This window comes from Olea europaea, unplaced genomic scaffold, assembly GCF_002742605.1.
Source record: "Olea europaea var. sylvestris unplaced genomic scaffold, O_europaea_v1 scaffold1575, whole genome shotgun sequence".
Classification (NCBI taxonomy): Eukaryota; Viridiplantae; Streptophyta; class Magnoliopsida; order Lamiales; family Oleaceae; genus Olea; species Olea europaea.
In genome coordinates, this window is record NW_019233363.1 from 102,477 (window position 1) to 126,522 (window position 24,046).

Below are 24,046 nucleotides of genomic sequence, written 5' to 3' on the forward strand. Positions count from 1 at the left end.
CTTCCTCTTTATATATAAAATAAAAATACAAATTGGATTTAAAAGCTGGGGCCTTCCCTCCGCTCTGGTATCTCCAGGGCTCGAGAACAAGGGGCAAACAGTAGTTTATTCGAGAAGATCTGTGCCAGGCCAAGAAGCAGAAGACTTTCCCAAAAGAATTTTCTAGAGATCTCCTCCAAATCACTGGTATGGCTATCGAAATTGTGAGCATCAGCATGTAGGTTCCAGATCCAAGTGGTAGTATCAGGTCCTTTAGCTATTGCTGCTTGAATGTCGAGCGTATTGTCACTTGAGGAAATATCTGCAATGATCGATGTTAATATGTTATGGACTGGTTTGGCATCAAGAATTGTGTGTCCTCATCGAGTTGAGATTTGATGTTCATTTATGTTGTCTAATTTACCATCTACCCAATTACAAGCTAACACATGGAAAATTAAACTTGATGTTAAGGTTGGAAAATTAAAATCGATGAAACTTTAATATTTTTTCATGATGTGTTAATTTGTAATTAGGTGGAGTGAATCTCAACTCTTCATTGTCAGAGGTTGCATGCACAAATTAAAGATGATAGTTATAAGAATAGTTGGTAAAAAAGGACATTGCCATTTGTATATTCGAGGTAGAGGTAGAGCATGGATAATCATTCTCAGGAGGTATGCCTTGGTTTATTTAAAGAATTTATTTGCTTGTTAAAGCATCTTCAATCGTAATGTAAAATAGATCTAAATTGTGATTTAGATTTTCAAAATAGAAATTGAAAAAATATATAATTTGTTAGTAACAGAACAAGATATAGAAAACATGATTAGTAAACTAGAAAAATTAGAAATTTTAGGAGAAAATGTATTAAAATATTGGGAAAAAGATAAAGTTTTTTGTGAAATAAAAATAAAAAATCCAGAATATATAATTAAGACAAAAAATATTGAAGCTACAAACCAAGATCAGAAGACTTTAAGATGCATATAAAAGATTTATTAAAATTAGGAGTAATTAAAAAAATCAGAAAGTCCATATAGATCAGCAGCTTTTATAGTTAGAAAACATTCAGAAATTATTAGAGGAAAAAGTAGAATGGTAATTAATTATAAAAGATTAAATGATAATACAATAGATGATACCTATAATATTCCAAATAAGACAGTTTTAATAAATAAGATTCAAGATTGTAATATTTTTAGTAAGTTTGATTTAAAATCTGGTTTTTGGCAAGTAAAAATGCACCCAAATTCAATAGAATGGACAGCCTTCACTAGCCCAGAAGGACATTTTGAATGGTTAGTTATGCCATTTGGATTAAAAAATGCCCCTAGTATTTTTCAAAGAAAAATGGATAGTATTTTTAGTAAGCATAATAAATTTATTATAGTTTATATAGATGATATTTTAGTATTTAGTAAAAATAGGCGAGAACATTAGATGAAAGTATAACAGGATGTGGAGCAATTTTAATTGCAAAACCCAATAAATATGCAGATAAGGATAGTGAAAACTATAAAGAAAAAGGTAATATAAGTAGCATAAACTTAGAATTACTTGCAGTTAATTATGCATTAGATTCTTTTGAATTATTTATTATTTCTAAAAAAGAAATTACTTTAAGAACAGATTGTGAAGAAATAGTAAGTTTTGTTAATAAAATGAAATTAGAAAATAAAAGAAGTAATCGAAGAAGATGGTTAAATTTTATAGATAGAATTACTAATACTGGATTAGTAATTAATTTTGAACAAATTAAAGGTAGTGATAATCAGATAGCAGATATTTTAAGTAGAATAATTAAAAATAAAGAATATGATTGATTATTTCTTTTAGAATTTGCAGATGCAAAGACCAAGAGGTTCTAGGCCAGGATTGCCAACAATTGGCAGTTCAAGTTCATCATTATCTCAGACTAATTTAGCACAGATTCATGACAAGTTAAGATTTGGTAATGTAGAATTACTTTGTTTTCCAAACAGTAATATTAGCTTTAAGACATTATCTCATATTTCAGTTACAAAATCAGAAAAATATATTTTAGATAATCTATGGATTTCTTATAATAAGAATCCTAAAGATCAAAAATACTTTTTAGCATATTTAAATGCTCTTTCAGAACATTTTAGTCAAGATCATAAGAAATTTAAATGTTATGTTATTTTTCAAGGCAGACTTCCAGGAGTTTATCATACTTGGATAGAAGTATCAGATTTTATAAAAAATTTTCCAAACCCTTTATATAAAGGTTTTTATTCAGTTTCAGAAGCATTAGACGAATGCAGAAAGCATTTAGGAATTAATTATTTATAGCCCCTTCATTAAAAAATGTTTCAGATCAGCCATTAGATTTTTCTTCAAATTTTTGTTAACATTGTGAATGCATGACTAGAAATTTTAAAATTTTAAATGAATCAAATCAGATTTTACAACAAGAAAAATTAGCTTTACAAAAGAAGATTTCTGATCTAGAACAAGAAATTATTAAAATAAAAATTTTAAATTCAGATTTTCAGACAATTTCAGGTACTATAGAGCCCAAGAAGTCTATAGCTAGTCCAACTCAAACGGTAGCTGGTAAAGACTTAACAAATCCGTTTATGGTTCTGGACTTACCAAAAGCCCAACAGACTCAGGAGGCTGTTGATTCTCCTACTTTTCAATTTAATCAGACTCAACAAGCTGAAAATCCTGTTACAGAAAATAAAATTACTGAAGAACAGACTCAGCAGACAGTAAATTCTGCTACTAGATTAATTAGTCCAACAGATTTAAAAAAGAAAAGCCCAGTTAATCTTATATCAGAATCATTTCAATCATCACAAGATCTAGAGCAAATCACTCAATCAGATATAAAAAGATTGAAAGAAATGTTTGATAAAATAGAAGAATTACAGCAACAAGTTAAACAAAAGACCTCAAAGAAAAAGAAGTTGCAGATAAAGAAGAAAAACAAAGGCAAAAAGAAAATTGATCTTGAAGAAGATTATGAGGATAATACATAAGAGGACAATAATTCAGAATGCTCTACTGATGGAGGAGCATCTTTAGACAGCATTGTCCGACACAATTATGAGACAAGATAAGGATTCAAGAAAGATCTACAAAGAAAGACTTAGCTGGAAACGAGACACTTCGCAAACTTTCAAAAAGATCAGAAATTATTGTAAGAGATACAGACTTTTTACTGTTTTCTTTTTGAAAAATTTGTAACGAATCTTACTGTTTTATAAAGAAAGATTTGATAATTAAACTTTTTACTGTTTTCTTTTTGACATTTTTGAAAAAGCAAAGATTCTTTGCTTTTGAAAAACGCGTTTTCTTCCTTTTTCTTTCCTATATAAGCAGTCTTCTTTCACTTGTAAACACACAGAATATAGAAAAATAAAAAAAAAGTTCTTTGTTTCTTTGAAACATGTTCTAATTTTCTCTCTTTCCCGAAAGGAAAATTCTTAATTGTTTTTATTCTTAGATATGATAATATCCTACAAAAAATATTTATGTTTTTAAACTACTGATGGATCATTCCGGTAGGTATGTTTTATTGTTCTAAGATATGGTATTAATAATCAATATTAGTCCCAGATCTTTAAAGAACAAATGTTATTTATGAGATTTTTGTTTCTGTAAATCTTTTGTAAAGTTTTATGTTTCATGCTGAGTATATGATAAGAGCATGTCTTAACTCCAAGTTAAAGTTTAAACTGTTTTTAAAATAAGCCTTGAGTGATCCTTCAAAGCGTAAAGGCCTAGTGGAAAGGCTAATGAAACGCATAGAAAGGAGAAAAGGATCACTGTTTTAAGAATTTTTGTTAAGGGAGTGCCAGTGGTGTCCTTGCAAGAATGGAGTTAAGCCCAAGTTTATATGTCTCAGATGGCATACTTTTTTAATTTCAAAGAAAAGTAAAAAAAAAAAAAATGAATATTATCTTATCAAAAGATATTTCAATTAAGAAGAGTACTGAGTAGGACTTTTATAATTTGATTTATAACCGCCTTATAACCTTCTTATAATCCTTGAAATACTAACCTCTTTCAGGACCCCCCCTCTCTCTTTGGTATCAGAGCTTTTGTTCCTGTGCTGGAACTAGAAAATTATCTACAACATTTTATAAAATATGAATAATTTTCCTGGCAAATCAAGAACTATTAGAGAAGTAGGATCATCTTCAGAACCCTATGATAGAGGTAGACATAGTACTTCTAATATAAGTACAAATATAATAGAAAGGATTTTACATAGACAGCCTCAGTATAATCAGAATATAGAAGAACTTATAGATCCTGAACAAGATTATAATAGATTTCAAACTCATGGTCTACAATTACTTAATCCAGAAAATTTATATAATAGGGGAATTTTTGAATCAAGAACCCAATTTTTTAGACATACTAGAGAAGTATCAATTCAATGTTTAGATGGTCAAGTAAGACAATTATCATTAATATCAGAAGAATCTAAAAAAGAATTAAGAAAAAAGAATTTTAGATTTATGCATCTAGGATTAATAGTAATAGAAATTAAAGGATTAATGAGAAAAAATTTAGGAAATAAAGTTTTATTAACTATTTATGATGAAAGAATTCTAAATATAGAAAAAAGTATGATAGCTAGTACAGAGGTAGATATGAATGATAATAATGGAATTATATATTGTAATCCAGATTTTTTATTAACTATAAAAGATTTTTCAGAAAAAATTAAAATAGGAATTCAAACACATGGATATGAAGATGTTATTTCAGGAGAAAATTTATTAATAAGTATAGGATTTTTAGGAAGATATAGTAATAATTCTCAAACAAAATACAAATTATACATAGATAAAGTAATAAATTTAATGAGTAGTAAAGGAATAAAAATGATTAAGCCTAAAACCTATGATTCAGAACTTTTAGCAGGATTAGAATGGGATTTAGAAAAATTTTTGGAAACTCAAGAACCAATTTTAGCTCCTCAAGAAGCTATCACATATAAAGATTTACATGGAAGAATTAGTCTAAAGTTTGAAAATTATAGTCATATAAATAGAAATAATGATTCTGAAACAGAATATAATAATAATGATGAAGAACAACAAAAAACAGAAGAATTTCTTAATGCAGTAGAAATAGAAATAGAAGACAGAATAATTTATTCTAAAGAATTAGAAATGAAATTATCTCCTACAGAACTTTTAAAATTAGAAGATCATTTGTTTTTAATTAAACAAATAGGAGAAAAAGAATATTTATATTATGATAATTGATAAATATAAGAGTAGGAATTAATATAGAGGAAATTGATAATAAAACAGAAATTTCAGAGGATAGTAATTACAAAAAATTAACAGATGAAATTATGCTAATTAAAACAGAACGAGAACAATATCAATATTTAGGTGGTCATCCTCCTAGAAGAGCTTATACAGATTATAATGATAAAGAAAGAAATTATATAGCTAGAGGAAAGGTTAGACCTTTAGAACCTAAAATAGAATTTCGACACCACATAAACCACAAATATTAAATATTACAGCACATGATCCTCAAACTTGGAATAATATAATAGAAGTATGGAAGAATACAATATTAGGTCATTATATTAGATTAGCAGATAATATGGAATCATTAGAAATGTATAGATATTTAGAGATATTTTTAGGAGAAAGTGCTAAAGTTACATGGGAAGCTTTTAAGAAAGATAAACAAACAGAATTTGAAGCATTAGTAACATTAGAAAATAATCCTTATAATTTTGTTAGTAAGATACATGAATTATTAACAGGAGCAGATCCAAATACATGACATTTATTAATTCAACATAAAGCTATCAGAAATCTTGAACAACTTAGTCTAAATAGATGGACTAAAGGAAAAGAAGTTAAACAATTTTTAAATGAATATCATTATCTTGTTTCTATATCAGGTAATACTTTTAATCAAGAATTAGGTAAAAAATTATTTCATAAATTACCAGCTCCCTTAGGATTAGAAATAACAAAAAGATGAAATGAAAATAAGAATGTTATAGAAAAACCAGATCATTTATGGAGTATAGGAATAAGAACACAATTCATAATGCAATGTTTAGAAGAAAAATGTGTTGAATTACAAATCCAGAATCAACTAAAAAAGACAGATTATAAATTCTGTAAAAATATTTTCATACCTCAGACTTATGGTAATAAGTTTAGAGAAAAGATTAAAAGAAAATATGATAAAAGGAAAATTAGTCAACCTTTTAAGAAAAGATATTATCTTAGAAAATCTAATAGAAGAAAGCTTTATTTAGATGAAAATAGACATATTAGAAAATTTAAACCAGAAAGAAATTATCCTAATAAACTAAATTGTTATGTTTGTGGAGAAACAGATCATTTAGCTAAGACATGTCTAAAAAGATAAATAATAATGATAAAAGAAGTACTTTAGTAGAATGTACTAATGGAGACTTGTTAGAAATAGATGAATATATTTCAGATAAAGAGTTAGTGTATTGTATTATATCAATAGAAGATTATAATAATAATTGTAATTTAGAAGAACAATCAGATTATGAAAATTTTATACAAGAATTTTCAAATATTAAAAATTTATCAGATTCAGATGAAGAATTAGAATTTATGGATATAGAATTAGAATGTAAACATAAATGGGTAAAAGAAATAGGTTCAGATAGTATACCATGTTTTTTATGTAAATGGTATCCTAGTAAAAAATTAAGAGTTAAATGTAAAAATTATTTTTTAGAAGCATGTAAAAAATGCTTAATACAAAAAGACTTAGTAGAATTTGAAGAGGATAATCAGATTGATTCAGTTCAAATAGAATTATCAGAAATAAAAATATTAAGAAAAAGAATAGAAAACTTAGAAGATATGCAAAGATATACTTTACAAAAATTAGAATTCTTGGAATTAAATAAAAAAGGAAAAAACCCAGAAATTACTCCTGAACCAGAATTAGTTCAAGTTTTTTGTAATTCAGAAAAATTAAAAAGTATTAAAGTAAAATGTTATGTTAGAATAGAAAATTTTGAAATAATTTGTTTAGGTTTAATAGATTCAGGATGTAGTCATTGTGTAATTAATAAAAGAATCATACCAGAAAAATATATAATAAAGTCAAAAGAACCTATAGAAGCTCAACAAATGGATGGAAATTTTTATAGTTACCAAGATATCTTAAAACTAGCAAGAATTAGTTTTGAGACTAATTGTGGAAAAAGCATAGAATATAGTTTACCTAAAGACTCAGTATGGGTAAGAGAATTATTTTTAAATACAGATTTAATTTTAGGAATAAGTTTCTTATTAAAAGATAACGGTAGCATAATAATTAGCAAAGATTTTATGCAATTATAAAAATTTACAATTTGTGCACCTACTTATACTAAGACTATATATATATATATATATATATATATGTCCTACTTTCCTTAAAAGAAAGAAACTTGTCTACACTATTCCACTATTCATTTAGGAGGCATTTGTTTGTTTCCTATTTTACCCTTAAATATCCATTACATTAATTCTAAATGGCAGGTCCAATGGTCTTTTCTTATATCTTCCATATTATATATTATGGATTCATTTGGTAGTCATTTTTTTCAAAATGCATTTTTCTCTTTCTTCTTTTCAACCACACATTTTTTATTAAAATAATATTACACGTAAATTAAAAACATTTCTTTATTTCTCAATCACACATTTCACATCAATTTACTATTCTAAAATATATTTTTACATAAAATGTCGATCAAAGACTCCCTATATATACAAAATATCTTCCAAAACGTGATGCCATCAATAGCAACCCTAGCTTTCTCACTCCATATGGTAGAAAAGAGGCAAAAGAAAATCCCTCCCAAATCCAATCGACAACTACATCACCGTTTCTTCTCTGAAGGTAAGTATAATTATCATGCCTTCAATTTCTTCCTTTAGTGTAGATTTCTCGATTTTTTTTTCGTTTCTCTTCTTTTGTAGTGCAAGCATCCAGTTTCCCCATTTTTTTTTTTATTAATCATAAGTTTGTTGGAAAAGTTCATGTAATATAAATGAAATTTAAATCTACACCCTGATTTTTTTTGGCGTTTATACATTGTTCTTTAATTTTCTAGATTTTAGAAAAGTTTTGTATTCGAAATAATACATGTGAAAAAATAAAAAAAATCCAAAAATATTGTAGTTTTTCTTCTTCTGATTCAACAGCCCGTCCAAAGCAACTATTTTCAATTTTTGAACTAAATAATTTAAAATTGGTTCAATTAACTGAAGTAAAAGGTACTTTGAAACACAAGGTTGAGCACAGAAGTATTCACCTCAAATCCAGCTTTGTCATATTGAAGCCTTTTATCTGGATTAAACAAAATATTATAAGAGAATGTGACCTCCTTGAATATATCTGCACCTTTAGGATCATTTGCATTCTTGTCCGGATGGTACCTACACATTGTAAAATAAGCATATATAACAACCAACAATTTTGTCTGCCTCATAAAACAGAGCTGTTGATACATAAGGGCATAAACACACACACTCACACACACACAGAGAGAGAGAGAGAGAGAGAGAGAGAGAGAGAGAGAGAGAGAGAAACCATTCACAAAATACCATCCAGAAGCATCCACTAATAGGGTTCCTGCTATAGATTATTTTTTCTGTTATTGGCAACAGATCTCTTGCAATATACTGGAGAGTCTTATAAAATAGGATATAAAGGTAAAATTGAGAGCTTTAACAGTAAAACGGACCAATAGAAGACAAAGGACAAAGTAAAGAGAACAGAAGCAAGGCGAACAAATAGACCACCAACTTGGCAACTTCTGGAATGAGATTCTTCCTATCATGCATTTCTTTCTCTCTTTTTTTCCTACTGACATTATTCACTGTATATTTTTGGTGCAAATATTTGTATAATTTTGTTATTTATCTGTTTATTGGGTTGATGAGTAAAATTTATATTAGGAGCATGTTTGCTAATTCGCTAAGCTTAGGAAAAATAATAAAAATATTTTTATTCTATAGGCTTATAAAGAAGTTCCTATACGCCCGACCATATCCTTCGTGAATGCAAACAAATTCTTTACATGCAAATCTTTACAAGACTAAAACATTATGCTTTTCACTTTTCGATTTCTCAAACTTGATTTCGTATTGTTGTTAAAAAACAGTGAGGCGGATTTTACTATTCTCATTAGTAAAAGAAAAATTGTCTCCAATTCTTTGTACATATTTTTACTTCAATTTGACGCTCATTCATTAACAATGTGCAAGGTCTAACTGCTATCCATATTTAGAATTTTCTCCTCTTCGTTTCGCTTCGGTCGAAAGGTAGGAATTTTCTTTTCCTTCTATAAGTTTAGCTTCCTTTGATAATGTTTAATTAGATTATACATAGAAATTACTCGTTTAGTACTCTTACCTTATGTTTTGCAGTATTTTCAAGTTCCATTTACTTTATTTGTGGCTGAGAACAATGTCAAACTTAGATTTCTTATTCTTTTATGTTCTTTTGTTGACATTTCTTTCAAATCCATAAATAATGTTAAATGGATTTATGCTTTGATGAACCATATAATTGACTTATGGAACCAATGCTAGCTCTTTACCACCATTACAATCGACGAATCTGCTCCTGGAATAAAGGCCATATTGAACTTCAAAGCTCCTTTCCAAAGGCTTGGAAATGTGAGAGGTTTTGTGTTTAATGCTTATAGCATCATAAATCTTAGTGCTTTCTATGTGTAGTGTACCTCTAATTATTTTCCCATAATGACCACGGTTGTTGGAAGTGCAATACTTGCATGAGTATGTGGGGATAAGCTCAACCATTGGGTTGACAGCTAACCCATTGTCAATAAACTGCATCATGAAATACTAGAAAGAGCAAATAACATAATGACAACCTTCAAATTCCTTATTGCTTTAGTTTGGATGTTTATAGTTTGTATGTTTTAGAAAGTGCAATTTATGTTATGTTAGTTATCATGTTTTTACATATTGTGAATAGGTTAAAGTATTAAACAATTCTATGTAGGCATATTTATTTTACTTGAAAGTTTAGTTTCCACATATGTATGATATAATATATGTGCTAATAGCTTTTTTTTTTCAATTCTTTTAGTTCTTGTTGGTTACCTTGGGCTCCAACTATTCGTTAAGTTATCTAATTGTTCTTATGGATGTTTCGGAAACATGTTCTAATGGAGTGACTGGTTCTCTGAATTTCGAAACAATGTCCTATCGCCAACAACAGAACCAAAGGCAAAGGGATAGGCGAAATCGACTTAGAATCGGGTGCAATGATCGTCGCAAGAGGATAAATGATCCCATGTCATCTGAAATTAATAATTCCAACATTGAAAGAATACATCAATCTATAATGCATCATGATTTTGAGGCTTCTACTTCAAACCAAGAGACACATGATATTTCCAATTCTGCATTACGAAGTAGTTTTAATGTATTGAACATACCAACGACTTAATATGCATTACCGACATGCAATAGTTGTAAATATTGTGGTGGAAGAAAATTTTATAGAGAAAGTAAAGGCTTCTGTTGCTCTGATGGAAAGTTCATCTCTATATGCCTGATTCACCAACTGAACTGTACAACTTGTTTACTTCCAAAGAACCTAAATGTATGGAATTTAAAAAGATTGTAAGGGGATATAATAATTATTTTGCTTTCACTTCATTTGGTGTTAAATACGACAAAGAGCTCTTCAAATCATATAGATGTATTTACACATTCAAGTTCAAGGACAAGTATATCATTACGTAAATGAACTTATCCCACAGAACAGTACACCTTCTTATATGCAATTATACTTTTATGATACAGATAATGAACTTCAAAATCGTATGAAAAATTTAGAAAACTTTGTTCAATGTACTTTGATTGTTCTAATTGAAGTCCTTAAGGTAAAGTCGTACAGTAGATTCTTTAGGTCTTTAAGTCATACAACTAATTTGCAAGAGCATCGAATACACATAAGATATGACCAGGACTTGATCAAAGAGTCTTCAATACTCCTACAGCATCTCAAGTAGCTGTTGTATGGGTCGAAGATGATTAGAATGCTAATGTTCGTGTTCGTGACATTACTATATATGGCCATTCCAGTGATTCACATAGGGTTCATTATTATACGGTTGTTATGATACTTTGCAGTATCCGTTACTTTTTTTATATGGAGAATCTGGTTGGCATGAAAGCATTGAGAGTGCAGAAAGACCTATTTTCAGCTTGAAATTTTGCTTGAATTAGTGACTTTTCCAAATGCAGTTGCCTCCGCAGCTGAATTTATAGAAAAAGAAAATCAAGGTCTAGAAAAATGTTTTATTGTGCATTCTACCAAGTTTAGTAGTGTAAATGTTAACAAATGATTAATTCATTTTCATTTCGTTTTGCAGTGTTGAATGGAACGAAGCAACGGTCTCAAGTTTCTTGTCGAGAATACTATTAATACAAATTGCAAATTAGGCATTCCGATAAGTCTGTTTTGCTTCATAGTGGTAGATTGTTTCAACACTATATTGTAGATATGTACGTTAAGATCGAAACTGCACGATTAGACTATTTTCGTAATAACCAAAAACAAATTCGAGCTGAATTTTACCAAGGTATTGTTGACAGCATTCGAAATGGAGAAACAAGGGGTACAAAATTGGAAGAAATTTTGTTTTGCCACAATCCTTTACATGTGGGCCTAGAGATATGTTAAGAAGATATATGGATGCAATGGCTATTGTACAATGCTATGAAAAACCAGATGTATTTTTTGACTATAACATGTAATCCAATTGGCAAGAATTAGGCAACAACTAAAACACAATGATGAGATTCAAAATCGACTAGATCTAATTACACGTATATTTAGAGCAAAATTAGAAGAGTTAAAAAATGATTTATATATAAAAAAAATATTTGGCCCTATTGTTGCATAAAAATATATGTTATTGAATTTCAAAAAAGAGGGCTTCCTCATGCACATCTATTATTGATTTTCAACTATGGCCACAAAATTTGTTCTGCTGAAGATATTGATAAGATAGTTTTATGTGAAATTCCTGACCAAAATAAATATCCTTATATTCATTCTGTTATTGTTAAGCACAATATGCATGACCCTTGTAGAGACCTTAATTCAAAAAATGTATGTATGGAAGGAAATAAAGGTTGTAAAAATAAATACCCTAGGAATTTTTGTAATACTACTATATTCGGTGATAACTCATATCCATTGTATAAACGTTATGATAATGGTATTTTTATTAAAGTTAGAGGTCAAATGTTAGACAATCGATGGGTTGTAATGTATAATCCTTATTTAAACGCTAAATTTGACTACCATATTAATGTTGAAGTATGTTCTTCTATTAAAACTGTAAAATATTTGTATAAATATGTGTACAAATGATATGATCGTATTCATTTTTTAGTTCCCACAAATGAAACAGAGAAAGAAATCGATGAAATCTCTGCTTATCAATCTGCCAGATGGACATCTCCACCTGAAACTATGTGGAGGATTTTTTTTGTTCAATTTAACATAAATATATCCAACTGTTTATTCTTTACAATTTCATATTGAAAATCATCAACAAGTAAGATATGACGACCAAGATAATTTATCTACTATTATTGAGAATGAAAATACGAAAAGAACAATGTTAACAGAATTTTTTTGAATAAATGAAGCAAATGAATTTGCTTGTACACTATTGTATCGAGATTTTCTAGCACATTTTGTTTGAAATTCAACTAAGAAGATTTGGACTCCAAGAAAGAAACATACTGTTATAAGACAAATAGTCACAGCGAGTCTATCTGAAGGAGAACAATATTTCCTACGCTTTCTTCTCAATCATATTCGAGGTCCAATATCGTTTCATGATTTACAAACCTCAAATGGAGTAACTGTTAATACATATCGAGAAGCATAACTTTTACATGGGTTGTTAAGTTGAGATAATCATTGTGAAGAATGTCTATCTGAAGATATTGTTTCTGAAATGCCTACTTCTTTAAGACGTCTTTTTGCTACGCTTCTTATGCTTTGCAATCCCGATCATCCAAAGCTTTTGTGGGATAAATTTAAGGTTTATATTACTGATGATTATATACATGACAATATATCTTCGAAAGGTACTGAACTACAGGCTTTAAAAGACATAGGTTTAATTTTAGAATCATTGGGTAAAAATATAAATGACTATAAGATAGTGTCATTCAGTGTAAATATAGATGAAAATGAAAGGTTGAGAAGAATGATGGTAGATGATATAGGAAATTTGGATATTGAAGGAGGCTTTGCTTGTACAACAAGCTTAAATAATGAGCAACAATTTGCGTATGATACAATTATGAAAAAAGTAAATTCCAAATCAAGTGGAGTTTATTTCATTGATGGTACAGGGGGAGTAGGTAAAACCTTTTTTTTTTTTTTTTTTTTTTTTTTTTTTTTTTTAAAAATGCCCCCCTTTTTTTTTTTTTTTTTTTTTTTTTTTTTTTATATAAAGCGCTCCTAGCTTGTGTGAGATCTCAAAATTTAATTGTTTTGGCTACTACATCTTCTGGAGTATATGCATTTCTTTTACTTAGAGGTCGGACAGCTCATTCAAGATTTAAAATTCCTTTGGAAATAATTGGTGAAATTAGTTGTTCTGTTAGTAAGCAATCAGCTCTAGGGACTTTGTTGAAAATGTCAACTTTAATACTCTGGGATGAAGCACATATGGTGAATCGTTGTGCTGTTGAAGCTGTTAATAAAATGCTGAGAGATATAACTGATTCTAACTTGCCTTTTGGTGGAAAAGTGGTAGTTCTAGGAGGAGATTTTCGACAAGTTTTACTATTGATACCGAAAGGAAAAAAAGAAGACATAATAAGAGCTAGCTTAGTTTTCTCTGATCTATGGCCTTTGTATTCACATCTACCATTGGTTGAAAACATGAGAGCGAAATTTGATCCCACATTTTGTGATTACTTGCTTAGGATTGTAAATGGAATGAAATTAGAACACAATTGTAATTGCATTCAGCTTCCACACAATATAATTGTACCATTTGAAGACGAAATTACATCTCTAAAATTTTTAATAAGTCACGTTTTTCCAAATATAGAAGCATATGTTGATAATTTACATGTCATGGCAAATCGAGTAATTCTTACGCCTAGAAATGAATGTGTTGATAATATTAATCGAATTTTACTTGACCAAAATTCTGGTCAAATTTACACATATTATAGTTTTGATGAAGCAATTGACAAATTAGAACAAAGCCTATATGAAAACTTCTTGAATACTTTGACTCCAAATGGTATTCCACCGTATGAATTGAAGCTTAAGATAAACTGTTTTGTAATGTTATTGCGGAATATCAATCCTTCCGAAAGGTTATGTAACGGAACACGCTTTACTTGTAGAAAATTTGATAAGAATGTAATTCTTGTTGAAATTACAAATGGTGAGTATTGTGGAAAATATGTTTTTTTACCAAGAATCCCTTTTGTACCTCTAAAAAGTGATCAAACTTCAATTCTATTCCAAAGAACTCAATTCCCTATTAGGTCATGCTTTGTAATGACGATAAATAAAGCACAAGGTCAAACACTTGATTTCGTTGTTTTATATCTTCTCAAACCAGTTTCCTGTCATGGTCAACTTTATGTAACATTGTCAAGAGCTAAAACAAGTAAATCTTTAAAAGTTTTACTTAAACTATCAAGCATAAAAAATTTACACAATACATGTATTAAAAATGTTGTTTACAATCTTTCATACGTCTGTAAAACTGTAACTTTTTTGTAAGTATTATTTTCACTTATTTTAGTTGCCCTTTTGTAACATTAACTGAATATTATGAAAATTTATTTAATGCCGTAGAGAATCGATTTTACAACTATACTTTTGATTGAGCAGTTACAGACTTAAATCACACGGAAAAATCTCTTTAATAATTTAGCATTAAATGATATTCTTCTCATCGTAAGCACTCGTAATCATGTTTATTATTTACGTTGTTCTTTTGTAATTGGTGTTCGTACTTTCTTGATTTATGTTGAACAACAGCCGAAAGGGAACTAGTGTTGTTTTTGTCAAGCACATGAAAGCCCCTGTTGATATTGTAATATCTCTTTCTATCTCTATTTATATATGTGTGTATTTATTCGAATTTTTCTTCTAATCGTTAGTTAAGAGTCTTACATTTTGGATCTCATTGGGTTTTGTGCTCTTGTATGAATTTGGAGTTTCTTGTTTCTTCTTCAAATGTGAAGGAGTCTTGTAAGATTTTCTTTCTGTATATTACTTAACAATTCATTCTGAACTTTTGTGTACTTACTAGGAATAAACTTGTTTTTAGTCACTGTAATATATAAATCATTTACTATAGGAAAAAAAATTGTTTCCATTTTTAATAGCCATTTTAATTATATTTTAGGCACTTAAGAAGATGTTGAGGCATACGATGCAACAGCTAGAAAATTTTGAGGGGTTAAGGCAGTAACCAACTTCTTTATCTCAAAATATGACGTACAACATATTATGGCAAGCAGGTGCAACATTTGCTCCAAGGAGGAGCCAAATGTCGTACACTGTGATGTCTTCACATGGATTTGCATATATTTGTATTGTCGTTATTGGTGGACAAACTTTTCTGAAGGGCTTTTCAAATCATCCAAGTTCATGGCCAAGACTTCTGGTGGTAGTGATCCAGTCTGCCTTTCGTCCAAAAAGAAGACTTGTCCTACTACTCTAGCTTTGATCTCTAAGCAATGATTGTCTACATTGTGGGATGATGCTTTTTCTTGCATTGGCTGCTCGAATAAGTTTTAAAAAGTTGTCATTTAGAAATTTTAAAGTCAGTAACTCTGCTCACAGAGGTTGTGGGTTTTATTTATTTATTTTTTCTAGGGGTACCATGCTGGATTGTGTACTCCTACACCAATACAGGCACAGTCATGGCCCTCTCTCTCTCTCCAAAAAATCTAAGACGGTCTTCTCTCTCTCTCTAAATCTCTTGATTGAAAATCCTAAATGGTTTACAGAGAATAACAAATTCCTGCCTCGACGACCAAACCAAAGTGCAAGAAGAAGTGAAAATCTGCAAAAGAAGCTCATCTTTCAACAAAAGAAATTCTTCTATCAATGATGGAACAAGACACTAATTACTATTACGAGCTTTCTTAGGTAAGATTTTCTTTGTTTTGGTGTTAGGATCTTAAGCATTTTTTATTTTTGGAAGGAAACTAGAGATTTTTAGTGACCTTTTCTATTTCTTCTACTCGACTTTTTGAAATTCTAACTTGTCTTTGGATGTTTTTTCTTTGGATCAATATTTTTGGGTAGGTGTCGACAACCAAACCAAATTCTAAGAAGAATTGGAAATCTGCAAAAGAAGCTCCTCTATCATCGACAAAACGAAATAATAAGTATCAGTACAAGCTTTCTTAGGTAAGCTGTTCTTTTGTTTCAGTGTTGGGATATTATATATGTATTTTTATTATTTTCTTTGGAAGGAAAAGGGAGATGTATGGTGACCCTTTTTTATTTTATATGTACGAGCTTTTTATGTTTGAACTTAGCTTTGGATGTTTTGTTTCTGGGATGGTATTTTTGGATAGCTTCATTTGTTCAATTGTTGAATAGCTGGGAACAATTTTCTGGGTTGGGATTTATGAATCTCATTGTCGATTTTTGGAGTTGAATATTTTTTAATCTAAGAGTCATGTTTCTTGTTGTTGTATAATTATTTTTTATTTTTTATTCTATGTATGTTAGACGATTGTATATTTTTGCTTCATTGGGTTTGGATATTAACTTTAGAAGGTACAAGATTATGTGCACTGTTCTTAAGCGTATTTAGAGTATTCTGGATAATGCCACATTGCATTAATGACTTAAGTCCATGTTTGGTACATAATAGTGGATGATACTCAATAATATAATGATTTTTTAGCAATTTCCCCCCCAATATAGTCCAGTTCCATCCAACCCTTCCTACTTAGCATGTCCTAAAAGTCAAACAGATTGTATGTAGATTTTATAGCAATCTGTGACATGATATGATTTATATTGCTTTTGATTTTCCTGTGTTATTAGTTTTTCCACCTCCCTGGTAATCTCTTCTATTGTTACAGGGTGGTGATAAACTTTGACTTTCCCACTGGAATAGAGGATTATGTTCAAGAATGGGATGGGCAGGTGCAACTGGAGTGGCTTTTACATTTTTCTGTGACAAGGATGCAAAACATGCATTGGATCTTCTCAAAGTTTTGAATGGAGCAAATCAAGGTGTCCCTGTTTAAATTCGTCATTTGGCTTTATGTGGCAATGGAATGGGAAAGGTAAAACGCCTATGGGGTTCAAGCCCTAGCATACGGAGTGGAGGTCATTTTGGACGCTATGATTCTGTCTATGATGGACGTGGCAGGTTTGTTCCTTTTAATGTTTTGTTGGTTCTTACAGTTACTTTCACATTTTTAAATCAGGAAAATCAATGCATTGGTCCTTAGCCTACTGTCTCAGTAGAAGGTTGCCAATGTCCTAAAGGAGCAAGTTGCACAATCAGCCTCCAGTGATAAAAATGTCTAAAATTTTCTTAGTAGTCAGTAGTCACTTGGTGCTTTAGGAAACATGCTTCACTTCAAATTTCTAGGCACCAATTTAAGTTGAGAAACAACATATAATCTTGTGAAGTTGGACATGCGAGGGTCACACCATGATTTAAAGGAAAATTGTATGGTTTCTGTAGTGGTGGCAGACCGACCGAGCGGCTCACCGATTTGACTTGGCTCAGCCCCTGGGTTGCCTAGACTTGTATTCAGATGAGAGCCACGAGCTGACTCGTCTTCAACTCATGGGTCGACTTTCTTTTTTTGATTCGTTTTTGGTTTATTTTATTAATTTTAAAAAATAACAAAATGAGCCGCATGGTGCTTAACTCAACTCATTTTACTCCTACATTTCTATCATTGAGGACTAATTGTTCTACAATGCTGAAGGATTGAGAACCAACTTACTTTTTTTTTTTTGAACGTGGGACACCAGTAATGCAATTTTTCCTTTAGAAAATTCTATGACATATTCCCATTCTTTTTCTTTTCCTTTTCTGGGGATGTGAGTTGTATAGCTTTGCAATGGATTTTGATATGCAATGTATTGTTGACATTGTATCTTGCTTGTCAATGATTGGCTTCGTAGTCTAACAAAGGTGACTTTATAATATTTGATATGTGCAGCAATAGATATGGTGCAAATCGCAGTAGAAGCCCCAATAGAAATTTAGTTTAACAGAATATGCTGATGGAACTTGTTCTAATTAGGAAGAGTAAGAGGATGAAGCACCATTTGTGCTGAAGGCCGTATGATCTTTCTAGATAAAAAATTGCGTGTTTCAGGCCGTGAACATGGACTAATTATTGATAAATTTTAGTCTTCTGACGCTGCATTTTTTCCTCTGTTGTATTCTTTGTCCTTGGAACCTATTTGAATAGTGCTTTATCTACTACCGGGGAATTTATACTTGTGCTAGTAAAATTAGGACTTCTTGTTTGACATTGTTACATGTGGACAACAAAGCAAGCTTCCAATTCAAACCCGTTTTCCTCTTCCTCTCCATCCAAATTTCCCTTCCCTTGCAGTAAGATATGTATCTTTCCCTCAAAATCAAGGTTAGAGAGAGATGCTCTCAACTCTAGTGAGTGAATCCCACTTGAGTGCCTTGATTTCTTGAGTTTCTTTTTCTTGTTCTGATTTTTAACTTAGTTTATTGAGTTAAAATTTGAGTCTACACTTTTAGTTACAGTGTTGTTGGTCAGGTTCAACGGGTTTTCTGGATTTCCAGTTTGGCCGGCTGCTTTGGTAGTCTCTGTTTTTGGGTTCGGTCTATTCCCAGCTTTGGAGTGGTTTGCTTTCGGGTCTCTTCTTTTGGGGCACTTGGGATTATGGCCAAAAAAAAGTCGTAATTTTGGAGTTAAGCCTGTTGGGCCTGTGAAGCATATTACTCCCATTAAGGAGACCTCAACTTCTGTAGTACATAAACAACTTGGTAAGGAAGGACTATGTGAGGATACCGACTCGCCTAGTGTTTCACAGACTCTTGGGGAGCTGGACACGAGTTCTGAAAGCTCAGCTGATGAACCTCAATCTATTGTTGTTAAGGATAAAAATGGCAGTAACAGTGGTGAGTATAAGGCTGCACCTTGGGTTAATTTATTTAAAGACAATAGGAATCCTGGTGAAGGATTTCAAATTAATTCCATTGAGGACCAACCTGATGTAATTACTTTGGATGCTCTTGACATGGATAATGTTGAACAATCAGTGCGTTATTGTCTTGTTGGCTATTTTGCTGGCCGTTTTCCAGGGAAGATGGCACTCCTCCTTATGTGCAACTCTTGGAAGGTCGAGTTCCAATATTTTGTCCATAGAAGTGGATGGTTGATTTTCAAGTTTAATGATGATGCATCTAGGACTCGTGTACTGCAAGGTGGGCCATATTTTGTGTTCAATTGACCTTTAATGCTTAAGGTAATGCCCCAGTGTTTTGAATTTGATGATCATGAGATCTGCACCTTGCCGGTTTGGGTGAAGTTACCGGGACTTCCATTGGATTTTTGGAATCCTAGAGCTTTGACTAAAATTGTTTCCAAGATTGGGAAACCAATTTCGACAGACAAACTCACTGCTACTAAGGGCAGATTATTGTATGCACGTGTGCTAGTGGAGATTGATACGTCTAAAAAGCTGGTTCGGTCAGTTGCTATGAATCTACCTACAGGCAAATTTAGAGTGCAACCGGTGGAGTTCGAACATGAGCCTAAATTCTGTGGAAATTGCAAGATGTTTGGGCACCTTACTACAGCTTGCAATGTCAATAAGAAGGCTAGTATAAAGAATTCACAATTGCATCCGAAAATGAACCAAAATCAGGTGGGAAAAACTGGACAGATCGATGAGAATAGTTCAAACCCGGTTGTCTCGAATGCACAAGCTGGTTCTAATGTGCAGGGGTCAGCAAATGGACAACAAGTCAATCAATGTGATTAGCCGTTCATACAGGTCGTTGGTAAAAAGAAAGTAGCGAAATCTAGCCAAGCATCTCTCAAACGGAATGCTTGTAGTTCATCAGCCAATGATGACATTCACATGTCAAACTTAGATGGTAAAATTGATGGGCAGGGTGTGATTTCTAAGCCTGATGATAATAAAAATGGCCGCCTGGAAACTGGAAACAATAAGAAGCCCAAAGATAAAGTGGATGAGCAAAGGAAAGTACCTAAAACTAAGGTTATGAAGAAGGGCGATTCCCTTCCTTCATCATCATGAAGTTAGGCACGTGGAATATTAGGGGTCTGAACACTCCCCTCAAACAAAATGGTGTTCGAACTTTTATTGGGCAACACAACATTGATGTCTTGGGTATTTTGGAAACTAAGTTGGGGATGACGATTGATCGGATCATGCGGAATAAGTTTGGCAACCTATTGCAAATCAATAATTTTGAAGTTCATAGAGCTGGACGTATTTTGGTGCTATGGAACTCCTTGAAATTGAACTTGGAGGTATTGGAGACTACTTCGCAAGTTATCCATTGCATCGTTACTTGCAAGGTAACATCTTTAAAATTTTTTGTTAGCTTTGTCTATGGCCTCCATACAACTGTTAGTCGTAGACCATTATGGGATAATATCATGCAGTTTGGTTTGGATTGTTCATTACCTTGGTTGATTATGGGTGATTTCAATAATGTATTGCATTTTGATGAAAAAATTAATGGTGCTGATGTTACCACATATGAGATAAAAGATTTTGTTAATTGTTGTCTTAATGTTGGTCTAACGGACTTGAGATCTATTGGTTGTTTTTACACTTGGAACAACAATTCTGTTTGGACTAAACTGGATAGAGCAATGGTAAATGATTTTTGGATGCATATGGGTTTTTCTAGTAGTGCGGAATTCTTACCATCAGGATGCCTATCTGATCACTCACCTTGTATTGTTTCTATTTTTACATGTGATGAGGTCAAGAAGAAACCGTTCAAATTCTTCAATATGTGGACTAAGCACAAGAAGTTCCATGAGACCGTGCTAAGCACTTGGAATCTATATATTCGGGGCACTAAGCAATTCTCTCTTTGCAAGAAGTTGCAACGTCTCAAAGGAGTGCTTAAAGAGTTAAATGTTAAACACTTTGGTCATATTTCATCAAGGGCCGAGGTAGCAAAAAAGGCCTTGTGGAATCCCAGCTTGTCCTGCATGATAATCCCACCAATTTACATCTACAAAATGAGGTTGCTCGATTGAGGAAAGAGGCCATAAATCTTAGTGAAGCGTTTCTACTTCCAACAAGCGAAGTGTGCATATTTGAAGAATAGTGATAAATGCACAAAGTTTTTCCACTCGATTGTGAAGAGAAACACTAAAAGGAACTTTATTGCAGCTGTACTTAAAAGGGATGGTTCCTATACCTCTTCGCAAAAACAGGTGGCTGATGAGTTTGTTCATCTCTACAGTGAATTGTTTGGACGGGACAGTAATGGACTAGTTTTTTCGGCTGAAAATCTTCGGTTTGGTCCTACTTTAGATGAGGAGCACGCCACTTCACTTACTGGGGATGTTTCTGAACAAGAAATTAAGGATGCCCTTTTTAGCATTGGAGATGATAAATCGCCCGGACCGGATGGTTATACATCTTGATTCTTCAAGGAGGCATGGGATATTGTTGGTAATGATTTTATGGAAGCAATTCATGAATTTTTTGCTTCTAGATCTCTCCTTAAGCAAACGAACCATACCATTATTACCTTGATTCCTAAGACTAACCATGCTACTTCGGTGAATGACTATCGGCCGATCGCTTGTTGTAATATTTTCTACAAAGTGATCACTAAGATACTGGCTTCTCGATTGGGGCCAACACTTGGGTCCATCATTGATCAAGCCCAAGCTGCCTTTATAGAAGGTAGAAGCATGGTAGAGAATATTCATCTTGTTCAAGAGCTTGTGAGGAAATATAATCGAAAGAGGGTATCACCAAGATGCCTACTCAAAACTGATTTGAAGAAGGCGTATGACTCAGTGAATTGGGATTTTCTTAAGAATGTTCTTGAGGGTTTGAAGTTCCCTACTAAATTCATAGATTGGGTTATGGAATGCATTACTACGCCTACATACTCTATTGCTCTTAATGGGTGCCTTCACGGGTTCATAAATGGGAGGAAAGGTCTTCGTCAAGGTGACCCTCTTTCTCCATTTTTATTTGTTTTGTGCCTTGAGTACTTTTCTAGAATGGTGAAGGGAGCCACCAATAATACTGAGTTCAATTACCATCCTAAATGTGCTCCTCTAAAGATTACACACTTGGCCTTTGCGGATGATTTGATGCTGTTTGCTAGAGGTGATACTACTTCGGTTTGGATCTTGATAAATTGCTTAGCAAATTTTGGTGACATGTCGGGACTAACGATGAATGTTGACAAGTCTAACTTGTATATGGCGGGAGTTCAAGGGCAAGAAAGGGATTATATTATTGAGATTGCAAATATCTCCCAAGGATCTTTGCCTTTTCGCTACTTGGGGGTTCCTCTTGCGATGGGAAAGCTGAAAACCAGTTCTTATGATGTATTTATTAACAAGATCATAGCCTATATTGGGGCTTGGTCTAGGGCATCATTATCATATGCGGGAAGACTAGAGCTTGTGAGAGCCGTACTCCAAGGGGTTGAATGTTTTTGGTTATCTATTTTTCCCATTTCGGCTATGGTTACTTCTAGAGTCATATCTCTTTGTCGTAACTTTCTTTGGGGATCAAAGAAACCATTGGTTGCATGGAGCAATATTTGCTTACCTAAGGTTGAGGGTGGACTTGGGCTCCGAGACATCAAAAGATGGAACTTAGCACTTCTTTCCAAAACACTTTGGAACATTCATTGTAAGAAAGATTCTTTGTGGATTAAATGGGTAAACCAAGTATACCTACGTGGGAGTAACATTTGGGTATATATGCTGAGAAAAGAGGACTCCCCTCTTATTAAAAAGCTGGTGCAAATCAGAGATTACATTATTGGGGCTGAAAATTCTTCCCAGGCAGCTATTTATAAACTGGCCAAGTGGAGTAATGTTGGCAGATTTAGCATAGAAGATGCGTATGAGTTCTTTAGGCCAAGGGGAGTTAAAGTAAGCTGGGCTAGCCTTGTTTGGAATGCATATGTCACTCCGAAGCATGCCTTTATGACATGGTTGGCAGTTAAAAATGAAATTGTTAACTAGGGACAGATTGCATTTCTTAGAGATTGACCCTAAATGCTGTTTATGTGCACACATGGATGAGTCTACGGAGCACTTGTTTTTCAGTTGCTCCTTTACTCGATCAGTCTGGGAAAGAATACGTGCGTGGGTGGGTCTCAGGCGAGCTATGTCAACACTTCACATCGCAATGAAATGGATAAAAAAGGAAAGTTGGGGTACATCTTGGCATAGCAAGGCGAAGCGTATTGCACTTGTTAGTACTGTTTACCACATTTGGATGGCAAGGAATAAGATGATTTTTGAAGACCTTATTCCACATGTTGATAGTATTGTTCGAGACGAATCAAAACACACGTATACAACGTTTTGTTCTCTTTGTATCCGAATGTTTTGTTTCAATATGAGTCCTTAGCTGTAGGTCTCTAAGTCGTACATGATGTGTTATTCTACCCGAGTTCGCACGGTGTAGTTGTATAATTACTTTCATATGATGGCCTGGGAATGCCCGGTGTATTTGTAATTAAGTTTTGATCAATATATTTCACATTTACCGATAAAAAAAAACAAATAATTTATTATATGTTTAAGTAATGGAATGAAGATTTAAACATGCCACTGGAAACAAAGATGAACTGTCAATAACATAGAGAAGGTAGGATGGAGGGGTTAACATGTTGGTTTTCTATAAAAGCTCACAGCAACTGGGATTTGGCGCCTCTATGTCAGGCTCTCTGCCACCTAAAACTGTAGTTTGTATTCATCAAAATTTTATCAATTATAATTTGAATCGAAACAAACATGTCACTAAAGTTGTC

The 24,046-nt window shown here is 32.2% G+C and overlaps 2 protein-coding genes across 2 annotated transcripts; both read left to right on the forward strand.

Moving 5' to 3' along the window:
- Nucleotides 1-9,444: 9,444 nt before the first annotated feature.
- On the forward strand, nucleotides 9,445-10,455 carry LOC111376896. The gene is made up of 4 exons (XM_022999902.1): nucleotides 9,445-9,474; nucleotides 9,570-9,710; nucleotides 9,979-9,984; nucleotides 10,093-10,455. Exons 1-4 carry the CDS (start codon nucleotides 9,445-9,447, stop codon nucleotides 10,453-10,455), a joined length of 540 nt encoding a protein of 179 aa, XP_022855670.1.
- Nucleotides 10,456-11,517: 1,062 nt separating this feature from the next.
- On the forward strand, nucleotides 11,518-15,756 carry LOC111376897. The gene is made up of 5 exons (XM_022999903.1): nucleotides 11,518-11,596; nucleotides 12,975-13,400; nucleotides 13,496-14,443; nucleotides 15,171-15,261; nucleotides 15,534-15,756. Exons 1-5 carry the CDS (start codon nucleotides 11,518-11,520, stop codon nucleotides 15,754-15,756), a joined length of 1,767 nt encoding a protein of 588 aa, XP_022855671.1.
- The last annotated feature ends 8,290 nt before the right edge of the window (nucleotides 15,757-24,046 follow it).

Coding starts and splice junctions, on each gene's coding strand:
- LOC111376896 (XM_022999902.1), top strand. CDS start 9,445: ATGTCAAACTTAGATTTCTTATTCTTTTAT. Junction 9,475..9,569: donor TAGATTTCTTATTCTTTTAT/GTTCTTTTGTTG, acceptor AACCAATGCTAG/CTCTTTACCACCATTACAAT.
- LOC111376897 (XM_022999903.1), top strand. CDS start 11,518: ATGTACGTTAAGATCGAAACTGCACGATTAGACTATTTTCGTAATAAC. Junction 14,444..15,170: donor TCTTGTTGAAATTACAAATG/GTGAGTATTGTG, acceptor TCTAATCGTTAG/TTAAGAGTCTTACATTTTGG. Junction 15,262..15,533: donor TTCAAATGTGAAGGAGTCTT/GTAAGATTTTCT, acceptor TATGGCAAGCAG/GTGCAACATTTGCTCCAAGG.